This window comes from Gavialis gangeticus, unplaced genomic scaffold (genome assembly GCF_001723915.1).
Source record: "Gavialis gangeticus isolate Ggan-Ray unplaced genomic scaffold, GavGan_comp1, whole genome shotgun sequence".
NCBI classification, from domain to species: domain Eukaryota; kingdom Metazoa; phylum Chordata; order Crocodylia; family Gavialidae; genus Gavialis; species Gavialis gangeticus.
In genome coordinates, this window is record NW_017729029.1 from 48138315 (window position 1) to 48162065 (window position 23751).

General features: G+C 44.6%; 1 protein-coding gene across 3 annotated transcripts in view; it reads left to right on the plus strand.

Annotated features, from left to right (window-relative positions):
- COL4A6 (collagen type IV alpha 6 chain) overlaps positions 1-23751 on the plus strand; it is a 244931-nt gene that overhangs the window by 193292 nt on the left and 27888 nt on the right. For 2 of the 3 annotated variants that reach the window (XM_019521549.1, XM_019521550.1), the window contains exons 14-28: positions 1939-1998; positions 2592-2636; positions 4185-4238; positions 4600-4669; positions 5400-5510; positions 7021-7170; positions 8415-8519; positions 11188-11348; positions 12130-12309; positions 13774-13957; positions 15178-15231; positions 19600-19671; positions 20046-20153; positions 21283-21504; positions 21700-21861. In XM_019521549.1, the coding sequence (XP_019377094.1) occupies positions 1939-1998; positions 2592-2636; positions 4185-4238; positions 4600-4669; positions 5400-5510; positions 7021-7170; positions 8415-8519; positions 11188-11348; positions 12130-12309; positions 13774-13957; positions 15178-15231; positions 19600-19671; positions 20046-20153; positions 21283-21504; positions 21700-21861 (1738 nt within the window). The remainder of the gene's footprint in view (positions 1-1938; positions 1999-2591; positions 2637-4184; positions 4239-4599; positions 4670-5399; positions 5511-7020; positions 7171-8414; positions 8520-11187; positions 11349-12129; positions 12310-13773; positions 13958-15177; positions 15232-19599; positions 19672-20045; positions 20154-21282; positions 21505-21699; positions 21862-23751) is intronic. The other variant, XM_019521552.1, reaches the window with a different exon arrangement.

Genomic DNA, 23751 nt, shown 5'->3' on the forward strand with positions numbered 1-23751 from the left:
TCTTCATCCTGTACAGCCAGGGAAGGAAGGAGAGTATGGCCATCAGGGGTAGGGGGGACCCTGGCCATCATTGCCACCCCTAGAGAGAGGGTTCCTGGTGCCCATTGGCACTGCTCAGGGGAGTCCACCCCTTGAGACAGCCCCCCTCACTCCCTATATGCAGGGAAATCCCTGGCAACCTGGCCAGCAGCTGGTGTCTCCAGGAGAGCAGTGGAACAAGCCCAGAGATACCAGCTGGCCTGGCTGCCAGGCTTCCAGAGCAAGTTATAGCGGTCCCTGTCTCCTAGCTTCTGCCAGTGCATAGAAGCTCAGAGCCCCCAGCATCAAACAACAAACATCTGTTTACTTTTGATGATGCTGTAACTTTAAGCACTTTTAAAAAGTGCTTAAACTTACAGCATGATTGATAACTTTTGTAAATGCCCATAGCCACGAGATGGCAGTGTTTCTTGACTTTACCATTTGAGTTCCATAACCAAAAATCATATTTGTTTCCCTCTAATTCTATTTTAAACATTTTGTTTCTTATTTAACTTCTCAGGTCTCATGCAGGCTGAGCTTTCAAATAAGTGTTTGGAGTTAATGCATGCTTAATGTGGTGATATGTAACAGCCCCCTGGCATGAGTTAAGAATCACAGCAGCCTTCTCTTCTCTGTTGGGAGGTTATTTTCCACAGCCTTAAACTTATGTAAACACAGTATTTTTCATTAAATTGAAAAGAACAAATATTATATGATGTTTCTTAACCACAAGATAAATTGTTTACCAGTTGCTTTGGCCTACGCATTTGCTCTGTAGAACAGTATGCAAAGAAAAATCTGAATTTGAAGCAGTTTTGTTTTAAATGCTCTGAATTTATTAGGCTTTTGGGACCTGTTCCATTAGGCATATGCTTAGCTTCATGCACCAGGAATAGTCTTATAGAAATTGATGGGACTCTTCTTCTGTGCAATATTAAGCCCAGACATAGTTTTTGCAAGTTCAGAGCACTGCAGACATAGGTGACTGGTGCCTCCCGTGTCTGGAGGGGCACCAGATTGCCAATGTGGGGTGTGGGGAGAGGCCAGTTGCCGAGCCAGTGGCGAAACCAGAAATGCACTTCCGCCAGCACTTCCGGTTTCGCGGCTGGCGCTTCCAGGGGGTGCACGTGCACCTGCGTGCACTCCCTACTCGTTGCCAGTGATTGCAAAGGGCATCTATAGACGTGCTGTAGGAGTTGGGGGAGCTCACTTTAATTTACTTGTCAAAAAACACCCCAATCACCATTTTTCAGCATGGGGATGCTGATATGCGTTGCACTGGAGTCTGCTGGAGCACAGTAATTACCACACTCCTGCAGACTCATTTAACCTGTGAGAGGATTAATCAAGTCTGCTCCAACATAATTATAGCGCATCAGAGCAGCCCCACTGCATGTTTATAGGCACCCAAAGTGCTTAAGCACTGACACGTCTCAAATTTGACTCTCAGGGTTTACTGGAAACAAATCTGAAGGCAAAGTAGTTTTTAAATGTTAAGTGTAGAAATGTGAGTTTGGGTTCATTTTTCCATATTAACAAGGTAAAAAGGTCCTCATTTGAGTCTTCCACTGACCTGTTAGTTGCCAAGTTTAAATCAGATTATTTTTACATCCAAAAAATAAGATTTCCATCCCCTTGTTAATGGCAATGGGGATCCTGAAAGGAGTCTGCCAGGGGCAACATTTAGCATGGCACACATGCTAGTGGTTGCTAATGATCACTGCTAGCACAGAAACCCTGGGACTAGAATATGCACCACATACTTGGAGCACTGCCATTGTCTCTTGAGATCAACCTTTGTTGTTTGCATTAAAGCACATGCTTGTACTCGGTCTCTCTGGGGGCTGCGCTATATTTGCCTCTGGCTAGACCTGGGAATTAAAGATGTGATGATGGGTTTTTATCTCCCTCCCTCAGGGTATTGGAGGTGTTGGAGAGAAAGGAGAAAAGGGTGTCCCTGGTTTGCCTGGCAGCAGGGTAAGTAACGTTACAACACCCTTAAATCCCTGTTCATGAAAATGCTGTATTTTTCACATGCTGCATGCATCCAATGCATCTTTTTTTGTAAGAGCAGAATGAGAAGAAAAAAGATTTGTCCAGAGTCATGGCTGAAACCTGACTGCAGGGGATCCTTACCACATGACTGAATCCTGACCCTTGCTGCTCAGCCTAAGCTACAATTTTAACCATCTCGCAGCTACTGCCGAATTGACTGAAGCTTTTGGCTACTGAGCCTTGGTTTGGGACCGTGTCTTGCTCTGTGCTGTTCTGTGGATTGGTTTTTTTTTGGCCCCTGGATATCCGGGGTCTAATTTTCTCCCTGTGCTGCAAGTTTGCCGCATGAGGAACATTTTTTCGTTCCTGCATGTGCCTCTTGCCCCGCCTCAGAGGGGTTTGAGATGGGGCAGGAGGCACGTGCGTGCCCAATGTGGGCAGTCAGTTTGGGAGTGGATTATTGGTCCTTTGTCTACTATGAAGTGAAATCTGTAGTAGATTACAGAGGCTGCCCCTTATGGTGTTGAATGTAATTGGATTAATAATAATAATAATACCTATTTTTGCAATTTTAGGGCTTTTCATCTTTGGATGGATCTGATGGAATTCCAGGGAGAAAGGTAATTTGGGAAGTATTTTAACTTCTGGAGATGTCACTAAAAATCCCTAGAATTTGCTCCTATTTTCTCTTGCTGTCCATGCTCCTTAACTTCCTATTGCCTCTCTGTCATGTTCCCCATCTCTGACAGAAGAATCTGGCCTCGCAAGGAAAGGTGGCAATGCAAGTTGTTCAAAAGAGCATCTAAACACTAATGAAAGACACTTGCACCATTTTGTCCATTGCTGGCTCAAACAGTTGCCTCCATAAAGATTTGAAATTATGCATGCCTTCCCACTATCATCAACTCTCTTACCTTTAGGGTCATCTCATATATAGTATTCTAGGTGCAAATGATCAGTGCCTTAAGTAGACATAAGGATGTGAAAATCCTTTGTACTCCCAGATATGCCAGTGCATAGAGTCCTAGAACATCCATGTTAGTGGGTTTTTTCATTTGGTGTTAAATACCCTGAGATGCTGGCATGTTCCCTGCATTCATAGGCTGGATGCTTGCTGCTATGTGATAGCCGCATTTTTGCTGATGCTATAGATGAGAGTATTTTCAAATAAATGACTGGAAAACCCTGGCAACAAGGTGTCAGCCAGTGCTGCTCCTGAGGTGTGTAGAGTCCACACTTACTCAAAATTTCAGGGTCACTAGTAAGGTTACAAGCTCTTCTGCTCTAACAGAGTTCTCCTTACCTGTAGATGCAACAGGGGTTATGCCCCACTGTTGACTGGCTTTGATGTTCCCTCTCATAGAGGGCAGTTCTGCATTTACACACAGGGCAGTAAATTACAAGGCCAGAAAAGGAATTTTTGGGGTACAGTGGCAGGGTCTTCTGAACCATATGGTATATTACAAGATGCTACTGGAAGTCAGTGAGTTGGAACCATTGGCATAAATATAAATGGTTTAGCACAGCTGGCTTGGGAGACAACTGTGACACAGGAGAGAAAGAGATATTAGATTCATAGATTGTAAATCTGGAAGGGACCTCCAGCTCCTGCACTAGGCAGGAAACACAACTGGGGTCAGGTGACCCCAGCAAGGTGCCCGTGCAGCCTCCTCTTGAAGATTTCCAGCATAGGTGATTGTACCACCTCTGGAGGGAGCTTATTCCACAGTCTGGACACCCTAGTTGTGAAGTAGTTTTTCCTAGTGTTGAGCCTGAAATGGTCTTCCAGGAGTTTGTGACCATTACTCCTAGTTTTCCCCATCTGGAGATTACATTACATCGGGAGCATATTTTCCTGATGGTCCCACCCCAGATGTTGCCCTGCTTTTCCTGTCTTTGCTTCCCACCGATTGCAGTAGCCATTCTTTCAGAGGACGAGAGTGGATTCATTTTGGAACCTAGTTTGTTGCTGATTAAGAGGGATTTGAGAGACTGAGGTTGCTAATGTTTTCTTTTTGTGAGCCAGACCTATTGGGCAAGAGATTGGGGCAGAAAATTCAAATCTAGGCATTGAAGAGGTCTAACCCTAGCCTCCCAGGTCTCTCCCCTACTGTTTGTTTTTATAGATAAATGTTTTATTTATATGTTCATATATATTTATTTTCCAGGGTCATCCAGGGATCCCAGGTTTTCCTGGGCTTGATGGAGCAGAAGGAATGAAGGTACCTTATCGTATGGGAAAATTTAAACCACTGTTTTTTCAACAGAAAGTTTAAATAAATGTCATCTCTCCGTCAAATCTCTTCCCTTTCTTCTGTATCATGCTAATGTTTTCCTTAATGCCAGGTCTTCATCTCTTTTATTGTGCTTAGTGCTAACTGGTGAACCTTGGGATACTATAATTTTCTCATATGGCTCATCTTATAATTTTATGTGTAGTATTTATTTGTTTGTGTTCCCGTGAACAGAAATGGACGGGTTTTGTTTGGGAGCAGATTCCGGCATAGTGCCAGGCACTCTTTGATCCCTGCTTCCATGACTGTAAGGAATTGTAAACCAACACCAACACGTTTAATTTTACAGGGTGAATTAGGTGATCCTGGTCCTCCAGGTCCACCCATCTATCTTGATGGCGAAGGTGTTGTCATCTCAGGTACATCTGTTAGATTCTGATTTGAAATACAATTTTAATGCTTCACTCTGCTGCTGGCACTCAGCTTTGTATTCTTTCCCCTTAATATGATTTTCTTTGATCTTCTTTCCTGCATTGAGCCTTGAGTCAGATTCACCCCTGTTCTAACCCATTCACTTGGCTGTTGTTGATGTTGGGATAGGAGTTCTGTGAATAACTTTGGAGTTTGCCATAAGTCGCCATTCCTAATGTAATGCAATGTTGTGAGAATACAGGCGCACTGCTTAGGTGTAAGAATGCAAGCAGACTGCTTAGGTGGGGAGTGACTGCATTTGTCACCTTAGGTATTTGAAGCCTGAGACAATATTGGCCACCCTTGGGGCTCATTTCAGCATAGTACTGCTGTTAACAGAAATGTCCTCTTTGTCTCACTTGCAAATAAATAAATGGATGCTTCTTTATTGCTCTTGCTCACCCACTGTAGCAGGATGTTATTAAGGGAAACAGCTTAGTAAATTCCAGCAATATGAATAAGAGCAGCACCTGCAGCCACACAGGCCAGCAATTACACAGGTGCTTCTTATCGGTCACGGTAACCTGCTGGGGGCAGGAAGAAATGTCCACAGGTGATGGTGTTTTGTGCAAATAGATCTACTAGTCAGGGTTCTACAGTGACTGGTGTGGGAGACTGAGGAGTGGACCCAATGACTGTTCCTGACTTCCTGTAATTCTTTTTCTGTTTGTCCAATAGGTTTCCCTGGAGATCCTGGAACTCCAGGAATCCCAGGCCCTCAAGGAGATAAAGGGATAAGTGGCTTACCAGGCCTTCCTGGTGCTGCAGGTGTTACACCCTTTGATCCAGGTAAAGCTCCAGCTCTCACTGTGGAATGCTTTTCATTCTCCGGTCTATAGTTGTCATTCCTTGGCTATGGAACTGGACAGCAGATGATTTGCTTACTAATGGAGGTACTAGCAACTCCATTTCAGGCACTGCAACACCTTGATGGTGTATGAGGACAAGTGCAATAGCTAGAAATACTGGCCAGGTCTACAGGACAAAGTTTTCTGGCAGAGCTATGTTGCCTGTAGGGTGTGACAAGTCATTATTATGCTGGCAAACCCCTGGTGTGGACACAGCTAGGTCAACTGAAGAGGAGTTTTGTTGACTTAGGTCAGTGTTTCCCAACCAGTGCGCCACGGCACAAAAGTGCGCCATCAGAAATGAACAGGTGTGCCATGGAATTTTGCCATTGCAATGAGCAACAATAGGTATGAAGATGGGGAATGCCTTAATGAGTCTGCCGCAGAAATTTTTTATTTATGTAAGTGTGACTTGGGCTGGAAAAGGTTGGGAAACAAGGGCTTAGGTTGCGTGGTCTGAATGAGGTGGTTCAGCAATGCTGACAGAAAAACTCCTCTGGTCACCATATGTTATGTAACTCTGCCAGCATATCTCTGCCAGTATAGCTACAGCAGCTTTATAATGTAACCCTGTGTGGGGAAAAAGCTGCTGTTCAAAAACTGTTTAATAGTATACAATCCAACAGAGAACCTGCACATGTCATTTCCTTATTAGGGTAACCGTCACCATGTGAGGCATATAGGACCTGATTAAGTGCCATAAGAAGTCAGTGATGTTGACTTCAATCGGAACAGGATCAAAACCATAGTAATTGCAACAGATCTCCAGCTGTGTTCAGGGCCTCTTAATGTTTGCTTTCTGCAAACTCTCTACTGAATGAGTTGACTGGCAGAAGTGTTTACAGAAGCAGATAATTTTAAGTGACTACTAGCGTATTCTTGAAAGTTGATTTGTGAATGAACACTGGGAACCCAAAGGTAAAAGGTGGGATGAATGAATCAGGGCACAGAAACAACATTAGTTAACTCATTTGCTTGGTGGAAAGTAATCAACTCTGCTCCAATTCCATATCTAAAGCACTTGTCTAGAAATGATCTGCAGACTAAGAATTATTAGTCAAATTATTTTGCTCACCATTTTCAAATAGGGAAAAAAAATCTAAATTTGTCGTTTGACTTATTTGTAAGGCATTTTTCACTCAGTAACTCTAACAACAGTTTATTCTTATTGTATTTGACATTTGCAGAATCTAGCATGAGTTTATGCTCACTGACCAAAAGGACTTGCACTAGTGTATTGCTTTCCTGGTCAAAGCAGCTGCTTTTTATAACAGCAAAAGTGAGGCCCAGTGATAGTGGCTGCTAATAGATTTTTCCTTATGTATTTACCATATTTTCTGTGCGAAGACAATAGCACTCCATGCACAGTAATAATCTGTATGTGATTAGAAAAACTTCTGGACCCATTTGCAGCTGCTGCAGAGTTGACCAGCTATGTTTATGTTGTCTAGATTCAGCTGGCCCCATGGGGATTCCAGGTACTTCAGGACTGAAGGGTGAACCAGGGGTCCCAGGCAAAGTAACATTTGGATTACCAGGCACACCAGGGAGTGATGGCTTTCCAGGTCCACCAGGACCTCCAGGATTGCCTGGCATACTACGTATGTAAACTTGTTAGATCTGTTTTTATCTATGTTCATGTTTAAACAAATAAAATAGTTTATAGTCTGTTTTATTTTTGACATCACTGAGTAATGTTCTTCTATCTTGGGCACTATCTTGAGTACTTATATGTAGCATGGGAGCCCTTTCCAGTCCATAATGTATTGATCTTCAAAATACCTCTGCAAGATGAGACGTACTTTTATCCTACATTGCAGATGGTGAGCTGAGGCACACAGGAAATAATTAAAATGCCCAAGATCACCCAGGAAGTCTGCAGCAGAATTAGGGCATTGCAACCAAGCTCTGAAGTCCTCAGTTAAACTTCTAACCTAGGGGTGGGCAGTTATTTGGGCCAGAGGGCCACTTAGGGAGTTTTGGTGAGCTGTTGTGGGCTAGGTCAGCACCTCCCATCCCAACCTGCAATAGCTCATTAAAACTCCCTAAATAGCTCTGCCTCATGCTTGGCTGGGTGGATGGGATGGGGCCGCAGATGGGCAGGGAGTGGGATGGGGGACCAGGGCTGAGATCAGGATTGCTGGGTGGTGGCAGTATGGGGTGATGGCCCAGGGCAGAACTGCAGTCAATTCCCTGTACACCCCTGCAACAGGTGCTAGTTCCGCGAGCAGGGACTTGCGGGGTGCAGATCATAGCTTTACCCTGGGCCCTGGCCCCATGCTGTCACCAGCTAGGACCTGTGCAAGCAGGGTGCATGGTTGGGCAGATGGGATGGGGCTGCAGCATCCAGGAGAAGGATGGGTAGGTGGGGCTGGAGGCAGGGCTGGGGCCAGGATCATGGGGCAGTGACAGGGCTGGGGACTGGGGCAGCACTGCAATCTGCTCCCCACTGGAACCATTGCCTATCAAAGGGATGTGCTGAGAGCAGATCCCAATCCTAGCCCCAGCCCTGATTCCTACCCTCCCCACCCGTCCTGCTCCTGGCTGCCATTCCCTGCCTGCCCACAGCCCCATCCCATCCACCTGGATGAGCACCCCTGTATTATTGCATTCTTCTGGTGGTCTTTGGGACCCTACAGAGCAAAACAAAAACGTGGCTGAGTATTATAACTCACAGTAGCAGGCCAAACACTGTTCTTTGCACAACTTGTATCACTGTAGTTGTATCCACTCACATCAGTTCTCAGTCTAGCCCCATGTCATTTCCTTACAATAGCTGTTGTAATAAGCTGATGATTGAAATTTAAGCTGTCTGTGGCTTTGCTAAGTTTCTTTCCATGCACAGGTCCTGGACAGCTACCAGACGTGATACTGGAGGGAGAGCCTGGAAAACCAGGAGTACCTGGACAACGGGGGCCACCTGGAACTATGGGTCAAAGGGGATACAAAGGTAAAATTAACTTTTCATGTTTCTCCTCATTTGTATTCCTTTTTTCAGGTCTGCTTGCTTCTGCTTCTGGCCAAGAAATAAAATCTATTAGTACTAACTACCTTGAGCAGGGAGGTGGGAGTGACTATAGGTCACAGCTTTCTTTAGAAAAGAGGGAATTTTGTTTTGGGTGTTTCTTTAGTTTGGCACGATGAGTTTTTAGCTCTTCAGATTGAAAACTATAGGGCAGGGGTGGGCAAAATATGGGCTGCAGGCCAGATCCGGCCTGCCAAGCACTTGCATCTGACCAGTGGCACCCACCAACTAATTGTACCCCGCCCAACCCTTCTGTCCACAAGGGTGGGAGCGAGGCGCCCACGTATACACACGCCTACCAACATACTCTATTGTCCTCACTCCCACCCTCATGGGTGAAAGAGCCCAGCCAGGCCAGCACACAGCTTCTGGGCCGGGCTGCTGCTGCCACTGCTGCAGTCCCTGGGACACCTGATTAGCTTCCTTTTTGTCCCTCTCGTACCGTGCAGCAGGTAGAAAATCAGCGGGGGCAGGGATCATGGGGCTGGCAGCAGCATGGAGCCTGTGGCCCCGGGGGGCAGCAGGAGTGTGGAACTTGGGTGGGCAGAGTGGGGACCCCCCCACACACTCCTTTCCCCCCAGCATGGTGTGCAGTCCCTGCTGCCGGCAGCACCAGCATGAGGGGGTGTTCAGAGCACTCATGCTCAGCACAGGCACTCACACCCAGTGGTGCATGGGTTCAGCCAGTGCTGCATGCAGGGGCAAAGAATGCGACCTGCCTGGCCTGCCTCTATTGCATGGGCTCCATGGGACACACATGCAGCTCCCACACTCGCCAGCAGTGGGGAAGCCTTGTGCTGGAGCTGGCTGCCTTTCCTGCCCCCTGTTGTGCAGGTCCTTGGACAGTGGAGGGCAGCCCTAGTCCCTGCTTCCCCACAGAGTCCTGGGATGTGTATAGCAAGAGGTGTGGGAAGCAGCTTGCCCTGGTGCTGTGAGAGAGCAGAAACTGCACATGCACCGTGGAGAGCCCCTGCGATAGAGGTGGGCTGGGCCGGCTGCACTCCTCTCCCTCATGTGCAGAACTGGCCGGAGCTGCGCACTGCCAGGTGCCAGCACCTGCACCAAGCACCCCAAGCGCCTCTGCCTGCTGGTGCTGCTGGCAGCAGGGGCTGTGCACCATGGGCAGAAGTGTGTGGGCGTCCCCACATCCCCTTGCCCTCCCTCACACCCAACACCCTGCCCCCACACACCCCCATATATGTACCCCCCCAACATACTCTATTGCACCCCCACACACAGCCACACCCCTCACAAGCTCCCATATAGACACCCTCCCACACCGCACCATACACACCCCCTCCACCCCATACCTCACCATACGCACACACACCCTACATACAATATACAAGAGTAAGACTTTATTTTTGAGTTATTATGCAATCACTTCCATATACAGTATGGAAACGCAAATCATGACAAATATTTTTGTAGTAAAATTGAAGTATGTTATAGTAGGTGTTTGACTTCTACTCTATGATTTGGGTTTTTTTCTGGTTCCAAGATGGCAACCCTCCCCTCCTTTAAGGAATATTTCCAGGGGGAAGGGGAGGGACTTCTGGTGGCAAAGGTCAGGGGTTACGGGAGCGGGACTTCCAGTCCCAAATATGGCAGCCAGGGGGCAGGTAACTGTCAAGGGGTGGGACTACTGATGAGGCCCTTGACAGCTTACCAAAACTTGTTAAGTGGCCCTCCACCTGAAATAATTGCCCACCCCTGCTATAGGGGATATCTGAAAAAAACAAAGCAATTCTGTTCATAGTTGTTAATGCCAGATAAAGAAACCTACTGGACTGATAACCTGGGAGTACGCAGAGACTAACAGTGCCAGAGAAGTCATGTTTTGCTACATTCCCATTTAAGCTGATAAGCAGAAATGCAGCATCATAATTAGCTCCAAGGGCTCCATGTTTTAAAGTCTTTCAAGATGGCATGCCTTACACTTACTACTACTTAAATTAGATCCCAAGCTGCCTTCTTGTAATTTAGATCCTAATGTGGTGGTCATATATATTATCATTCAACTTTCCCATGTACTTTGAGCACTTATGTTTTGGTTTTAGCCTGTGATAAAGGCTAGAGCAAAGGGGCTAACAATGAAGTTAAGACCTGGATGCACATTTCATCAAAGTAGTGAGATTGTTTGGATCTGTGACATTGGTTCAGACTTGACTTTAATTCCAGTAAAATTAAAAGATATCCGTTTAAGAGAACTGCAGTGCTGTAGATGAGAGCACTTGGCTTACCTTCTCTATCATATATATTAAAAAATGCAAGACGTGCATCCTGCTCTAGAAGAAAATGGACACCATGTAACATATGTTAATTACTTTGCTCAGGGTGCTACTGAAAAGCATGTGGACACTGCAGTGTTAACATGGAATATGAATCTGAGTAGAATTAGACCTGGTTCTCCGCTGTTTTACCGCTTGTCACCATTGACCTGTAGAAAGTAATGGAGGAAGGTCCAAGCCGTCAAGACCTAAAGACCTCTTTCCATTGTTCAGTTTAGGACTTTTCTTAGATCATCTCAATGCAAAATGAAACCTTTATACACGTAGTACTGAGTTTGGAGATTTCCCTCTTTGTTTTCCAGGAGAACCGGGTGATTGTGCTTGTGATGGAGGAGTAAGCATACCTGGCCCTAGAGGTGAAATAGGCCTTCCAGGTTTACCAGGAAGTCCTGGCAGACCTGGACCAAAGGGCTCCAGAGGAGATTCAGGCACAGTGGGTGTCCCAGGGCCACGAGGCCCAGTGGTAAGTCAGCGTTTTGCTAGTCTCCATCAATTCAAGGGGTGGGAAAAAGGTTTGTTCATGTCCTACTGGCTGCCATTGACTAAGTTGAAACTAGGATAATTACTTAAAATAATTTTTCCTGCTTGCCTGGGTAAAAAAGCAAGAACAGTTTGATTTGTGGGAAGATGCTAAAGCTGCAGAGATTTCACCAATACAAAGGAGGGATTCTGTGAACTTCTTATTCAGCTGCTGAAGGCACAGTGCGTATAGCCTCGTACACTGCCAGGAAGACAACCCTGGATGAGCTCTGGACAGGTTGTACATAAAGCTACAGGAACTTGATTGAATCATTCACAAATTTCCTGAAATTCTTTTAATTCATATTTAATATAATATTTAAGGGGAGAAGAGACTTGGTAGAATGCTTTCTGTCAAGTCACTGTGTGCCCTCCCATGATTCCCCACCAACCCTGACTTTTGTATACAGCATAAAGTAAGAGCTCTTTGGTGGTATTTTTAACGGACCATATATGTGGTTGGGAGAGATGTAGGACAACTTCTTGCTGCCACAAATGCCATTTCTCTGGTTTGGGAAAGATAACCTGAAGGACATTTTGTACCCAAAAGTTTGCCCAAGATCTTTCCCAACTACATAGGTGGTCCAGTAAAAGATACTACCACGCAAAACTTTTTGTGAATATTCCCTCAACTATCACAGCAACAATAATACTACAGTGCTACTATACAATAAATACTTCTCTGTGTAAGTTCATGTGCCTGTTTTTAATCTTTCTGCCTACAGGCTTCATCTGGACAACCAGGTCCTCCAGGTCCCAAGGGAGAAAAAGGGGAGCCATATTTTACAACAGATGGTGGCATCCGGGGGGATCCTGGTGTGATAGGACCTAGAGGACCTTCTGGTATCCCAGGAACTCCAGGCCAAGATGGTCTCCCAGGCTTGCCAGGTCGGCCAGGACCTCCAGTAAGTTCATATTTATGTGGCAAGAGTGCTTCAAAACTATAATGTGGAGGAGAAGGAATTACAGGAAAAAAGGTGAATTGTTAGTCATGGCAAACCCTGTTACACGTCACCAGAGAGCTAAAACTTTTCACTATATTCATGTACTGATACGGTATAGAAAGATGCCCTTTGATGTCTTCCTAACGAGGGAGACGTGATAGTGCCAAGTAATTGCTCGTATGTCTGGAAAGGAAAGCATAGCTCACAAACCCTGGGTTTGATGCGTCTCAGCAGCAGCACCTGCTCTAACGCTTTGGTTAGAGAGTGACGAGTCTGGCCTGAGTAAAGCAGCGTACAAATTCCAGTGCTAAGTTTAGGTGAAGCATTCCCAACTCCTGGTTGCCTTCGCAAGGGAACAGATGAAGAATTCTATGCACTCTGTAAGGGACTTGTCTATATTACCATAGTAGTTACATGTAGGAACTAAGATATTATTGATAGTAGTATAGAGAGGGAATGGAAATACATTTATTAATATTTTGGGCCTGATTTTGTTCCTCCTGGAGTTTCTGGGTACCAGACTGTATACTTTGTTAGGCCAGCTACCTAGGGCTTGCCTACGCTACCACTTACAATTACAATTATGTTTTCCCACATAGCATCTAACTCAATGCTGAACTGCAAGGTGCATATGCTGTATGAGTTTCTAAAGGATTCTTGCTTTCTCTGAAAACCTTCCAGCCACTGCTCCCACAACAGACAAAGTGAAGCCAGGGAGATGAAGGTTACAAAGCGGGAGTCAGATATGGGCTGGAATTCGAAGTACCCATTTGGATGATTTATGTGTACTTGCATGCAGCTATACATGTTAATCAGAACACTTTGTTAAAGGAAAGCCGTTCTAAAGGCTGCCGTCCTCCCAGGAATTTCTGTCATCTTCAGGATTAATAATAGCTGCTCTGCACGGCTCCAATTACTCTGCCATGAGATAAACTCTGTCTGAGAGTCTGAGCGTCTTGCAATTTTAAAGGGACAGGTTCTACTTTTGTTCTGTATTTTGTCATTGTTAAAAACAAAAGATGCTGCCTTCGTAATTAAATCAAATACTAAAACAAAAAATGTGATGATTTGTTTAGTTAGAAAGAGATTAATAAGCAAACAAATTTCTAAATGGATACTACTACTCTTGGGGCAAACGTAATGCATTGCTCAGTGTTTTATGTAGTAATAATTGTCCTGCAGTTTGAAATGGCAATGACTGCTGAATTTACAAGATTTCCATGCACTTTCTGAAATGCCCTTGAAACTGGCTGCTAAACATTTAGACTGGCGCCTTCCTTGTTAGTACCACAAGGTCAAATGCAGTTACTTGGAACAGCACAAAATAACCAACCAAATTTTGACACACGGTTTGAAATGATGGCAAGGTTCAATCATTCTATATAGTATTTTGTTTTCATCTGTCTCTGTCTTTGCTATGTGTAGGGTGATGACGGCCTAGGTTTTCCAGGTGAAAAAGGTCTGCCAGGATTACCTGGTCCCAAAGGCCGTCGTGGGGAGAGTGGTCCTCCCGGCATTGGTTTCCCAGGTCCTACTGGAGTTCGAGGGCCTCCTGGTGACCCAGGAATAGATGGATTTCCAGGACAGCCAGGTCTTCCAGGTCCTCCAGGTAGGTTTTTCAGGGACTTACTCTTATGTTTAATAGTTTCAGTCTTCTATCAACCAACTAAGCAAACACTTCACTCCTTAACTGAATTCCCTTACTGAATTTGTAAAATAATAAACTGAATGGTGGTTTTTAAATTGATTGTGCGTGGTCTGTAGGCTTGTCAGACATTAGCCTGCAGTTCTTGCTTACCCAAGTAGTCCTGTTGAAACTGATGGGATTGCTTAAGGAGTATGGACTGCTCGTGTAAATAAAGGTACAAGATTTAACTGCTGTACAAGAACCATTTTTAAACCAGCAGAAAACCTATGGTGATTAGGAGTGTGGTTAACATGAACTTTTAAGTAGAACAGGATACTGTATTATCAGTAAGGATTAATTCAGTAGAGCCTGTGCTTTCTGAATCAGTCTTTAAAATCACTGTTTAATTTAATTGAGAAAAGCTTCATATAATAATCCGGAGTTCAGTGTATGAGAGGGAAATATGTGAAAGAGACAGTAAACAGAAATGCTCAAGGTAACAGATACAGGGCTCGCTTTTGACTAACTAAATCCCGGCTATATTCATCGAGTAATATAAATGATGTGTTCAGTTTAAATTGTCCAGGGAAGAAGCTTTCTTTATTTTTGTACATTAAATGTAACCACACTGCCTGGTACATTTAATCGCCTGATACGAGCCTAGTAAACTAGGGCTTCTTAGGTCATGGTTCAGATACAGGATGTTGTCTGAGCTCCAAAGGAATTGCATGTAATCTTTTTGCTAGAGTTTGGAGAATGGTCTTGCAAGCAAATGCTTGCACAGAAATATTCCCTATTTCTATATTTGAATGTTGGCTTTTCCAAGATAATTTTAACCAAAGCAATATCTTTTCTTTTTCTGCTACTGCTTTTTAATATGTTTTCTACTTTGTGTATATTTAACATTCTATTTTGGTAATACTTACCATATTAGTAATACAACTTAATATATTCACAGGCATAATATCACTGCATATGTATTTTTCCCCAAAACACAGGTCACTGCAAAAATGACATTTAACAGAACACAATTATTCTTCCAGCTACAGTCCAGGAGCTAAAGCCAATGTGGCATGTTTATTGTGTGTATTTAAGAAATGTCTGTGAATATGTTTGGCCTGTAGATTTTTTAAAAAAATGCTTTCAGTTCTGTGGGTTTTCTGACTTTGTTTAACATGTGCTCCTTTGCTTGACTGGTATAGGTGACTGCTGCTGCGGTGAGGAGGTTGGTAAAGGAGTCTTAGACACAGAGGGAGGTGAGAGCTAGGCCTCAGTGGTTGCCAGAATAGCAATGGGAAGATTGCTGTTCTTCCCATCATTGCACAGACACAGACATACTGAATGGCATATTATTACAGCATCACTGTCACCCTTGGCTGTTGTAACAGGCTGAGTTATAGCAACCAACATTGGCATCCCATTGGAACTTACCAAATAATTTTTCCACCAGCCCATGCTATGTGCTAAATGCTAAAAACTCTGCTAACCCATAACTATATGCACTTATTATGCCTCTGCTTATTAAAATGTCTCTTACAATGGCTAAATCCAGATTATATCATAAAACAGCTGGAAGTAGAATGCTTCATGCACTGACATGCACAGCATCATGAATACTGGGGATCATGTAAGATGTACCAGAAGTCAGTATATTATGAGTGTTTCATCAAAGCCTTGCTAACAATGAGTGGCTTTTTGTAGAAGAGTATTTTTAGTCAGGGTATATAGAAAAAGTGTGAATAAGTCATTAGCCAACTCAATTTACACCTTCACAGAGATGTGTGAGAAAACTGTAAGTAAAATGTGTCTTCACTACTAGGAAATCATTTGCTTCTGTTACAAAGATCCTTTGATTTTAAGTTCCATCTAGCATTAAAAGATGTGGGAAGGAATAACTGCTGATTACGCTACACACGTTGGATGGCCTTATTTTGAAGACAATACAATGTTTTTAAAGAGACATTGATCTATTGAAGTTAGCTGGTCAAAGGCAACAACAAGGAATTTAAGATTGCAGTTATAATGGATGAGAGTTTTAAAATATACATTTACTTGTACATCTGAGTCATCCGTACTCAAGTGAGTAGTGCCACTCACTCTTTTTAATTACACAAATTGCCAGAAATGCACATTTCAGACAAGTAAGGACATGGAGTGTGGGTAAAAAAACTTCTGACTTGTTTGTGGGCAGTATTATGAAATTGCTCAGAAATGTGATTGGATTACTCATTTATCACTTACCATACGTTCCAAGGACCTTCCAATGTAGTTTCATAATAGATTTGTTTCACCGGCTTTGGGATGCCATTGTCTGCATTGTAATAACATATAGCATTAAGGAACTAGAAAACACTAAGCCCTGCTCATCTGATCGGGCTATTAGACTCCAGGATTAGGTAAAAAAAAACTATCATTAATTTATTACCATCACCCCTCACTTACCACAAATAAACAAATAACATTTCCATTGTATTATCTACCTGCTGTAGGCAAGTGGCATAAAATATTGAATCGTGTACTGTGCACTGTAATTTCCTGGAAGTTCACATCAGTGGGCCCATAGAGCCATGTGTTTTGCATAGACATATTAATTAAACTGCCCTTTCTGTGCCAGATGCTGCACTGGATTCTCTCATTTTCAAAAAATGTCATTCCTCATTAAACCATGACTGGAGGCAATGTCAGAAATGGATTTTAATTTGCTTTATTTCAAAGCTTGTGGCATCAGGCTCAGGAAGGCAGAATGCCAGATTTTGGGCAGTGGGAGCAGTTTTTAAGAGTTTCTGTGCTCTAACAATTAACTTATCCAAATCATCTCTTGTTAAATATACCTCAGTACAGTCAGCACAGTGAGTGTTATGATGCAACAATCAGGTTCTCCTCTCTCTCAGCCTCCTTTTAAGTAAAAATTAGGCTGGTGTAAGCTGTTTTACCATGTAGAGTGAGCAGTGGCTGTTTTTTTAAGACAGCACCAGCATGAGAGCAAAATGAGTCACAAATTAAGTCTGTTATCAAACAGTGCCTCACTTCAAAGTAAAAGTAACGAAACAAGCACTGACTTTTGGTCCTCCAGAATCAAAGCAGAACATCTCCTGATGTTGTGCACCATGTTGCACATGCACAGCAGTGTCCCAAGCCCAAGTGTATTAGCACCTGTCAAAGGTTGACTTCCCCCTGTTCAGCAGATCTCATTTGCTTTGCTCAGTTCTTCATGCTGAAGTCATGATCTGTCACCAGCTTCAGGAGCTCCTGATTAACTAGGATTTGTGATTGGGGGGTAGGGGTCCCCTCTTTCTGACCATGTGAATCAAAATCCCCAAATCATTGAAGTATTCTGTCTCTGGTTTGGATGTGACCCATGATTCCAGAATTCCCTTGAAATAAGCTTGTTTCACCGGGCCTTTGCCAGACTCTCTTGATAGCTCTCCGCAGGGTTTTGGTGAACAAGCCCAGTTTAGACACAACCAATTTTAAAATCCTTCAGGTTACCATTTTTATTGGTTTTAGGACATTTAGGTTGCCCTAGTTTTTTCCTCTGTTGCAGCTTGAGACCATTGATCCCAGTCTTGTTCTTTACAGCCACAGAGAAAATGCCCATCTCCATCCCCTCTGTAATTGTCCTTAAGGTATTTGAAGACTGTTATCAAATCCTCCCCCCATTTTCTTTTCTCTTCCCCCAAACTAAATAACTCAAGCCCTTTCTGCCTTCCTTCAGAAATTCTCTCTCTAATTTTGTTGCTTTCCTCTGGACTCCAATTGGTCCACATACTTCTTGAAATGTGGGGCCCAAAACTGTACACAGTACTCTGAGGGTGAGGCCTCCCCACTACTGGATAGAGCAGAAGAATTGCTTCCTTTATTTTCCAGTGACGTTGCTATTAATATAACCCGATATAATACTGCTGGCGTTTTTTTGCAACTAAAGCACACTATTGGCTTGTATTCAGCTTATGTTCTACTGTAACCCCTAGGTCCTTCTCAGTACTGAAGCCTGACCAGTCACATTCCCCATCCTGTATTTTTGCATACAATTATTTCATCCCAAGTGTAGGATTTTGTACTTGTCCATGTTGAATTTCATCTGGTTGATTCTGAACCATTATCCCAGTCCATTATGGATCCTACTCCTATCCTTCAGAGTGCCTGAAACTCTACCCAACTTGGTGTCATCCACAGATTTGCCAAGCATGCCCTGAGGCCTATCATCCAAATCATTAATGAAAATGTTGAACAATACCAGACCCAGGACAGGCCCCTGGAGAACTGCACTTGATATCTCCTCCCAATTAGACTTTAAGCCATTGATGACTAGTCATTGAGCATAATGATCTAATCATTATGTAACCACTTTAGAGTGCCTTAATCTGTGAGAAATGGAAGCTGTGGAATGAGATTTGCAGCTGCTGATTCTCATTTGCTACCTAATAAATCAACAGCTGAGCCACATGGATATTTTTCAGACTGACTGACTGACTGCCAATAGGAGAATCCTGTGGACTTCATAGACTTCATAGCTATTAGAGTGGGAAGGGACCTCAGAAGATCATTGAGTCCAGCCCCCTGCCCCAGGGGCAGGAAGTCAGCAGGGGTCTTAGGATCCCACCAAGATAAATATCCAAATTTCTCTTGAAGGCTTTCCAAGTATCTGTTTGAACCACCGCTAATGGCAGGCTATTCCAGACTTTGGGGGCTTGGACTGTAAAGAAGTTCTTCCTTATGTCCATCCTGAAATGGTCTTGGAGGAGTTTATGACCATTCAACCTTGTCATCCCTTGGGGCGCTCTGGTGAACAAACGTTCCCCCAGATCCTGGTCAGCACCCCTTATAAACTTATAGGCAGCCATCAGGTCACCCCTGAGCCTGCACTTTTCCAGGCTGAAGAGTCCCATAGCTCTCAGCCTCTCATCATAAGGTCTGTTTTCCTGACTTCTGATCATGCGTGTGGCTCGTCTCTGGACTCTCTCAAGCTTCTTCACATCCTTTTTGTATTGTGGAGCCCAAAACTGGATGCAGTACTCCAGCTAAAGAAGCAGAATTTGCAGAGGAACTGCTAGCTCTGGTTTAAACCTGTGGAAAGGCTCAGCAGAAAGAACAAACAGAGCAAAGGCTAAGATTGTTCACAAAAACAAATCCATGTCCCAGTTTTGGCTCCTATATTGATTTTTTTTTTTTTTTTTTTTGAGGTGTATTTTATATAGTTAAGCATCCAATAAATACGTTGTCCGAAGCTCTGATCACCCACTAGCTCCCACTGGCTTAAAAATGAACCAATCCCTAGACTGTAAGTTATTTGGGGCAGGGACTTTTCAATGTGCATTGTACAGTCAGTAGTATAATTGGGTCTACATTAATGTTTACGGCACCAGAAACACCTAGTTCTCAGTCCTGTGCCAAACCCGGCCTAGACCTCTATAGTTTATCATCAGTGTTCTTAAAGCATCTCCGCTATTGGATATTATCACCCTACATTCCTTTGCTGAGGCAGTGTTGCACGCTGGGAGATGTGAATATGCAGTGCACAGTGCTTGCCTTGTAGTCTGTAGAGGACATGTGGGCACTAAATGATCTGACTCTAATCCGCTAAACTGAAAGGGAGACACCTTCACTACATTTCTTTTTTCTAGGTATCACCTTACCCTGTGTTTTTCCTGGAGCATTTGGTAACCCTGGATCTCCGGGCCACCCAGGATTACCAGGTATGGAACTGAGAGCGTTTTACAGTCTGTATCCTCTGACTGGCTGGGAGGATAAAGCCTGCAATTGAATCGCTGCTAAACAATAGCTATCACAATAGCTTGATTAAAAGGGGATTGTGTTTCTTCCAGAGTTGCTGGGGTTGAGTCCCACAAAAGCCATATGATCTCTATGGGCCACCACTCTGAATTCTGCAACAGTCAGTGTCATTTCAGATTCTTCTCTTCTGTTCATGCAACTGATCATGGCTTTGGGGGTAGCTAACCTTAGTTCAGTAGATAAGTATTTGAAGGTTAGCTTGGCAGAAGCTGATGTAATTCTCTTGGCAATGATATGCACACGTACCCTTAAATTAATTGATTTTCTTTATCTGCAGGTCGCAAAGGCAGCAAAGGATTTCCAGGTATTTCAGGCCAGCCTGGATTATATGGATCAAAAGGACAACTAGGTTCTCCTGGGTTAGTAGGACCACCAGGTGTTCCAGGTAAGAGAGAAGTTCTCCAAGATCCCTTAATTGTCTTTTTAGCTGTACAATAGTTAATTATAAGAGGTCTCACATTTTTGCATAAAATAACCCCTCTTCTACCTGCTTCAGCTCAGGAATGGTTCAAACCACTGACCTCTCCAGGTGGGATCACTGTTATTTAAGAGAAATTTTCTGTAGTTCTCCACAACCCACTACCAGGTGTTCTGTGAGCACTAACTTTAGTAGGAAATCAGCTTTTAAGCATCCTCAATTCTGAGTGGCTTCCTCAGTCTCATGGTAGCCCCATGCAGTGCTGAGAATCTTCATACAAAGCGTGGGACTCTTCAAGTACTGTGATCTAGCAATAGTTGTAAGTCAGAATACAGAGCAATGTGGCGCACACAACAGGCACAAACTCATAAGGGGAGATTTTTAAATCTTGTTTCTCTTCTGCCTGTCTGTTTCTGTGGAGAAGACTGCAAACTTATCTGACCCATTCCCTGCAGGTTTATCCAAAGGAATTGAAGAAATTATTGTAGTTGCATTAAATGAGCAAGTGTTTTTTTCCTTCCTGCAATTTAGCAAGACCACAGAGCAACACTGTTAATAGTGTCATTTTGTTTCATGATTCCCCACCATTGTTGTACCAATTAATTCAAAGACTTCTGAAGCACCTGTCCCACAGTGCCTGGTGCTGACATTGGGAAGCATGGGTTTCTGGGTAATATCTAGACGCAATTGAGATCGATTGGACGTACAAGTGCAGCTACAACATGTGGCTTCTAGTCCTTACTAGTCAGACAGGGGTTGTAGATCCAGTTGGCTGTAGTCCAGACACTAAGTAATGGCTTTTTCATGCACTGGATTGGTATGCTCCTAAAGTAGAAGAAAAAGCTGGTGTTTGTGGCTGTATAAGCATTACAGCCTCAAAATACTCCTGAACTTCAATTTCATGTAGAATAACTGCATTATTTTCCGTTCTTTCTCTCTCTTTTCCCCCCACTTAAATATTCCAAACTTAAGCCTTTCTTTAGTTTTCGGACAAATTTTTTTCTATATGAAACCAAAAAAATATTTGGTTAGAAGTGCCAATGAGAGTGGATATTCTTTCCTTCTGCTGTGCATTCTGTTGGCTTCTTGTTTTAAGGCTTTCCTGGGATCCGAGGAGATCAGGGCCCACAGGGACTTCCAGGACTTGATGGGACAGATGGTTTACCTGGAAAGGCAGGAACCCCAGGATTAGCAGGTGCAAAAGGAGCCCTTGGTGAAGTGTTTGATGCTGAAAGTGGAGCTCTAGGTGAGCCTGGAGTGCCTGGATTCCCAGGAGATAAAGGGCTTGCTGGGGAACCTGGATTTCCTGGACTGAAAGGTGAGCACCATTGCTGTTGGTTTATAAAGTTTTATACTTCCTAATACAATTGAGAGTCCAGTTTTTCTATTTTTTGGAGCTGCTTGTAGTTCTGGGTTTACTGAGAATCTAGTACAACTCTGAGATTTTTTTAAAATGAAAACGTTACAGCCCTATTCTCACTAGTGCAGTCATGTCCTGACTCTCTGTTTCCAGGTGTGGATGGAAGGCCAGGCTTACTGGGCATTAAGGGCGAACAGGGTAATCCTGGCCTTCCGGGCATTGTTGGAGTGCGAGGACCTCCTGGACCTGGGGGTCCATTTGGCATTAAAGGAAAACCAGGGACAGTTGGAACAGTTGGCCTCACAGGATCACCAGGTATGTAATGTCTTTAGTAAATTCAAGCACCATGGTATTAAGCCAGATTTTAATAGAGTTGCCATGCTAACCTTGGTTACTTCCCAGTGCGAATGGATGGGTATAACTGAGTGCAGAATTTGGGCATGTGGGTTAGACCTCTCCCACCTGGAAATGGGGCCATTATGGTGCTAGCTGTAAGTGGGGTAAGAGAGAGTAAAGCATCTTAAACTTACCATGATTTTTCCCATGACGATGACTGCCGGGCACAGGGCGGCGGCGGCACTCACTATTGTCTGCGGACCTGGAAGTCGTGTCTGACTTGTGGATCGTAGTGTCCTTATTTGCAAAATGACTAGCTAATAATCTTCATTTTCCACTTTGTGATTTAATTTCTAAACTATAACAAATCATTAGACAGTGACTCTCCTCAGAAGGTGAAATCCTCCTGACAGCAATAGGCTGAAAATCACTGAGTTACTTAATACAAATGCTGTACATTCTGTATCACCTGGGGCACAGGGGAAGACCACTATGATTCTCCTTCCCTTAGTGGGGGCAAAAGGCTCTTGATTGGAGTGGGCAAAATATGGCCTGTGGGCTGGATCTGGCCTCCACTGAGTCTTTGTCCAGCCTGCGGTGGGTCCTCTCAGTCCTGCCTGACCCAGGCACTGTCTGGCAGTGGCACGTCCTGCTGCCCCCTGGGCATGCAGCAGAGCTGGGGTGGCTCCACAGTTGGACTGCCTTTCCAGGCAGCCTGGATGGCAGTGGCTCCTTCTGGTTGCTGCCACTACTGCTGGTCCCAACTCCACAGTACCAGCAGGGACCCACACTACACAGTCTTGACCCCATACCTCCTCCAGGCTCACCTGCCTGGGCTCAGCAGCGGCAGCATGGGACAGAAGCTGCTGCTCAGCGCAGGGTAAAAGCAGCCCCTTCCCTTCTGCCACTGCCGGCACTTCCTGAAATAGCTTCTGGGAGCCCATCCTGGGCTGCCCAGCGGTGGCTGGGCAGAGCAAACACAGGGCAGCCCAGCATGGTGCAGACTCTGGGAAGCTATACCAGGAAGCACCAGCAGCAGCAGGGGGGAGAGGCTGAGCAACAGCCTCAGCGCTGAGGCTCCCCCAGCACTGAGCAACAGCTTCTGTCCTGTGCTGCCACTGCTGAGCCTGGGCGGACAAGTCTGGAGCATGCGTGGAGCATGCGGGATCAGGGGTGTGCAGCACTGGTCTCCACCGGTACCATGGGGCTGGGGCCAGTGGCAGCAGCAGCCAGAAGGAACTGCTGCTACCTGGGCTGCCTAGAAAGTCGGTCCAGCTGTGGAGCCACTCCAGCCTTGCTGCCTGCCCAGGGAGCAGCAGGATGCACCACAGGTGGGCAGTGCAGAGTGGGTTGGGTCCAGGCTGTGCAGGGGGCTCCTATGAACACCCCACCATACTTGTAAACCCCACAACCACACCCTCCCCCATACACAATCACACACCCCACAAACACTGAACGCACCCACACCTTCCCCCATATATACCCACGCACATCTGGGGGGAGACCCATGCATTGCTACACACATCCCACCACACACAAATGCACTGACATCCCCCCACAAACCCCATACCTACCCACACACGCACCCACACGTCCCCACAAATACCCCCCCACAAACTTCCTTTACCCATCCATCCATATCCATACACACCCCCACACCCCACATACACACACATCCACACACACACCTATAGCCCTCTACAAGCCCCATACCCACCCACCCTTACCCTTCTACACTCCCCCACCCACAGTATACAAGAGTAAGACTTCATTTTGAGCTATTATGCAATCATCTCTATATATGCAACAAAACACATGCAAATCATGACAAAAACATTTCTTAAATAAAATCAAATGATGCTCTTGTCA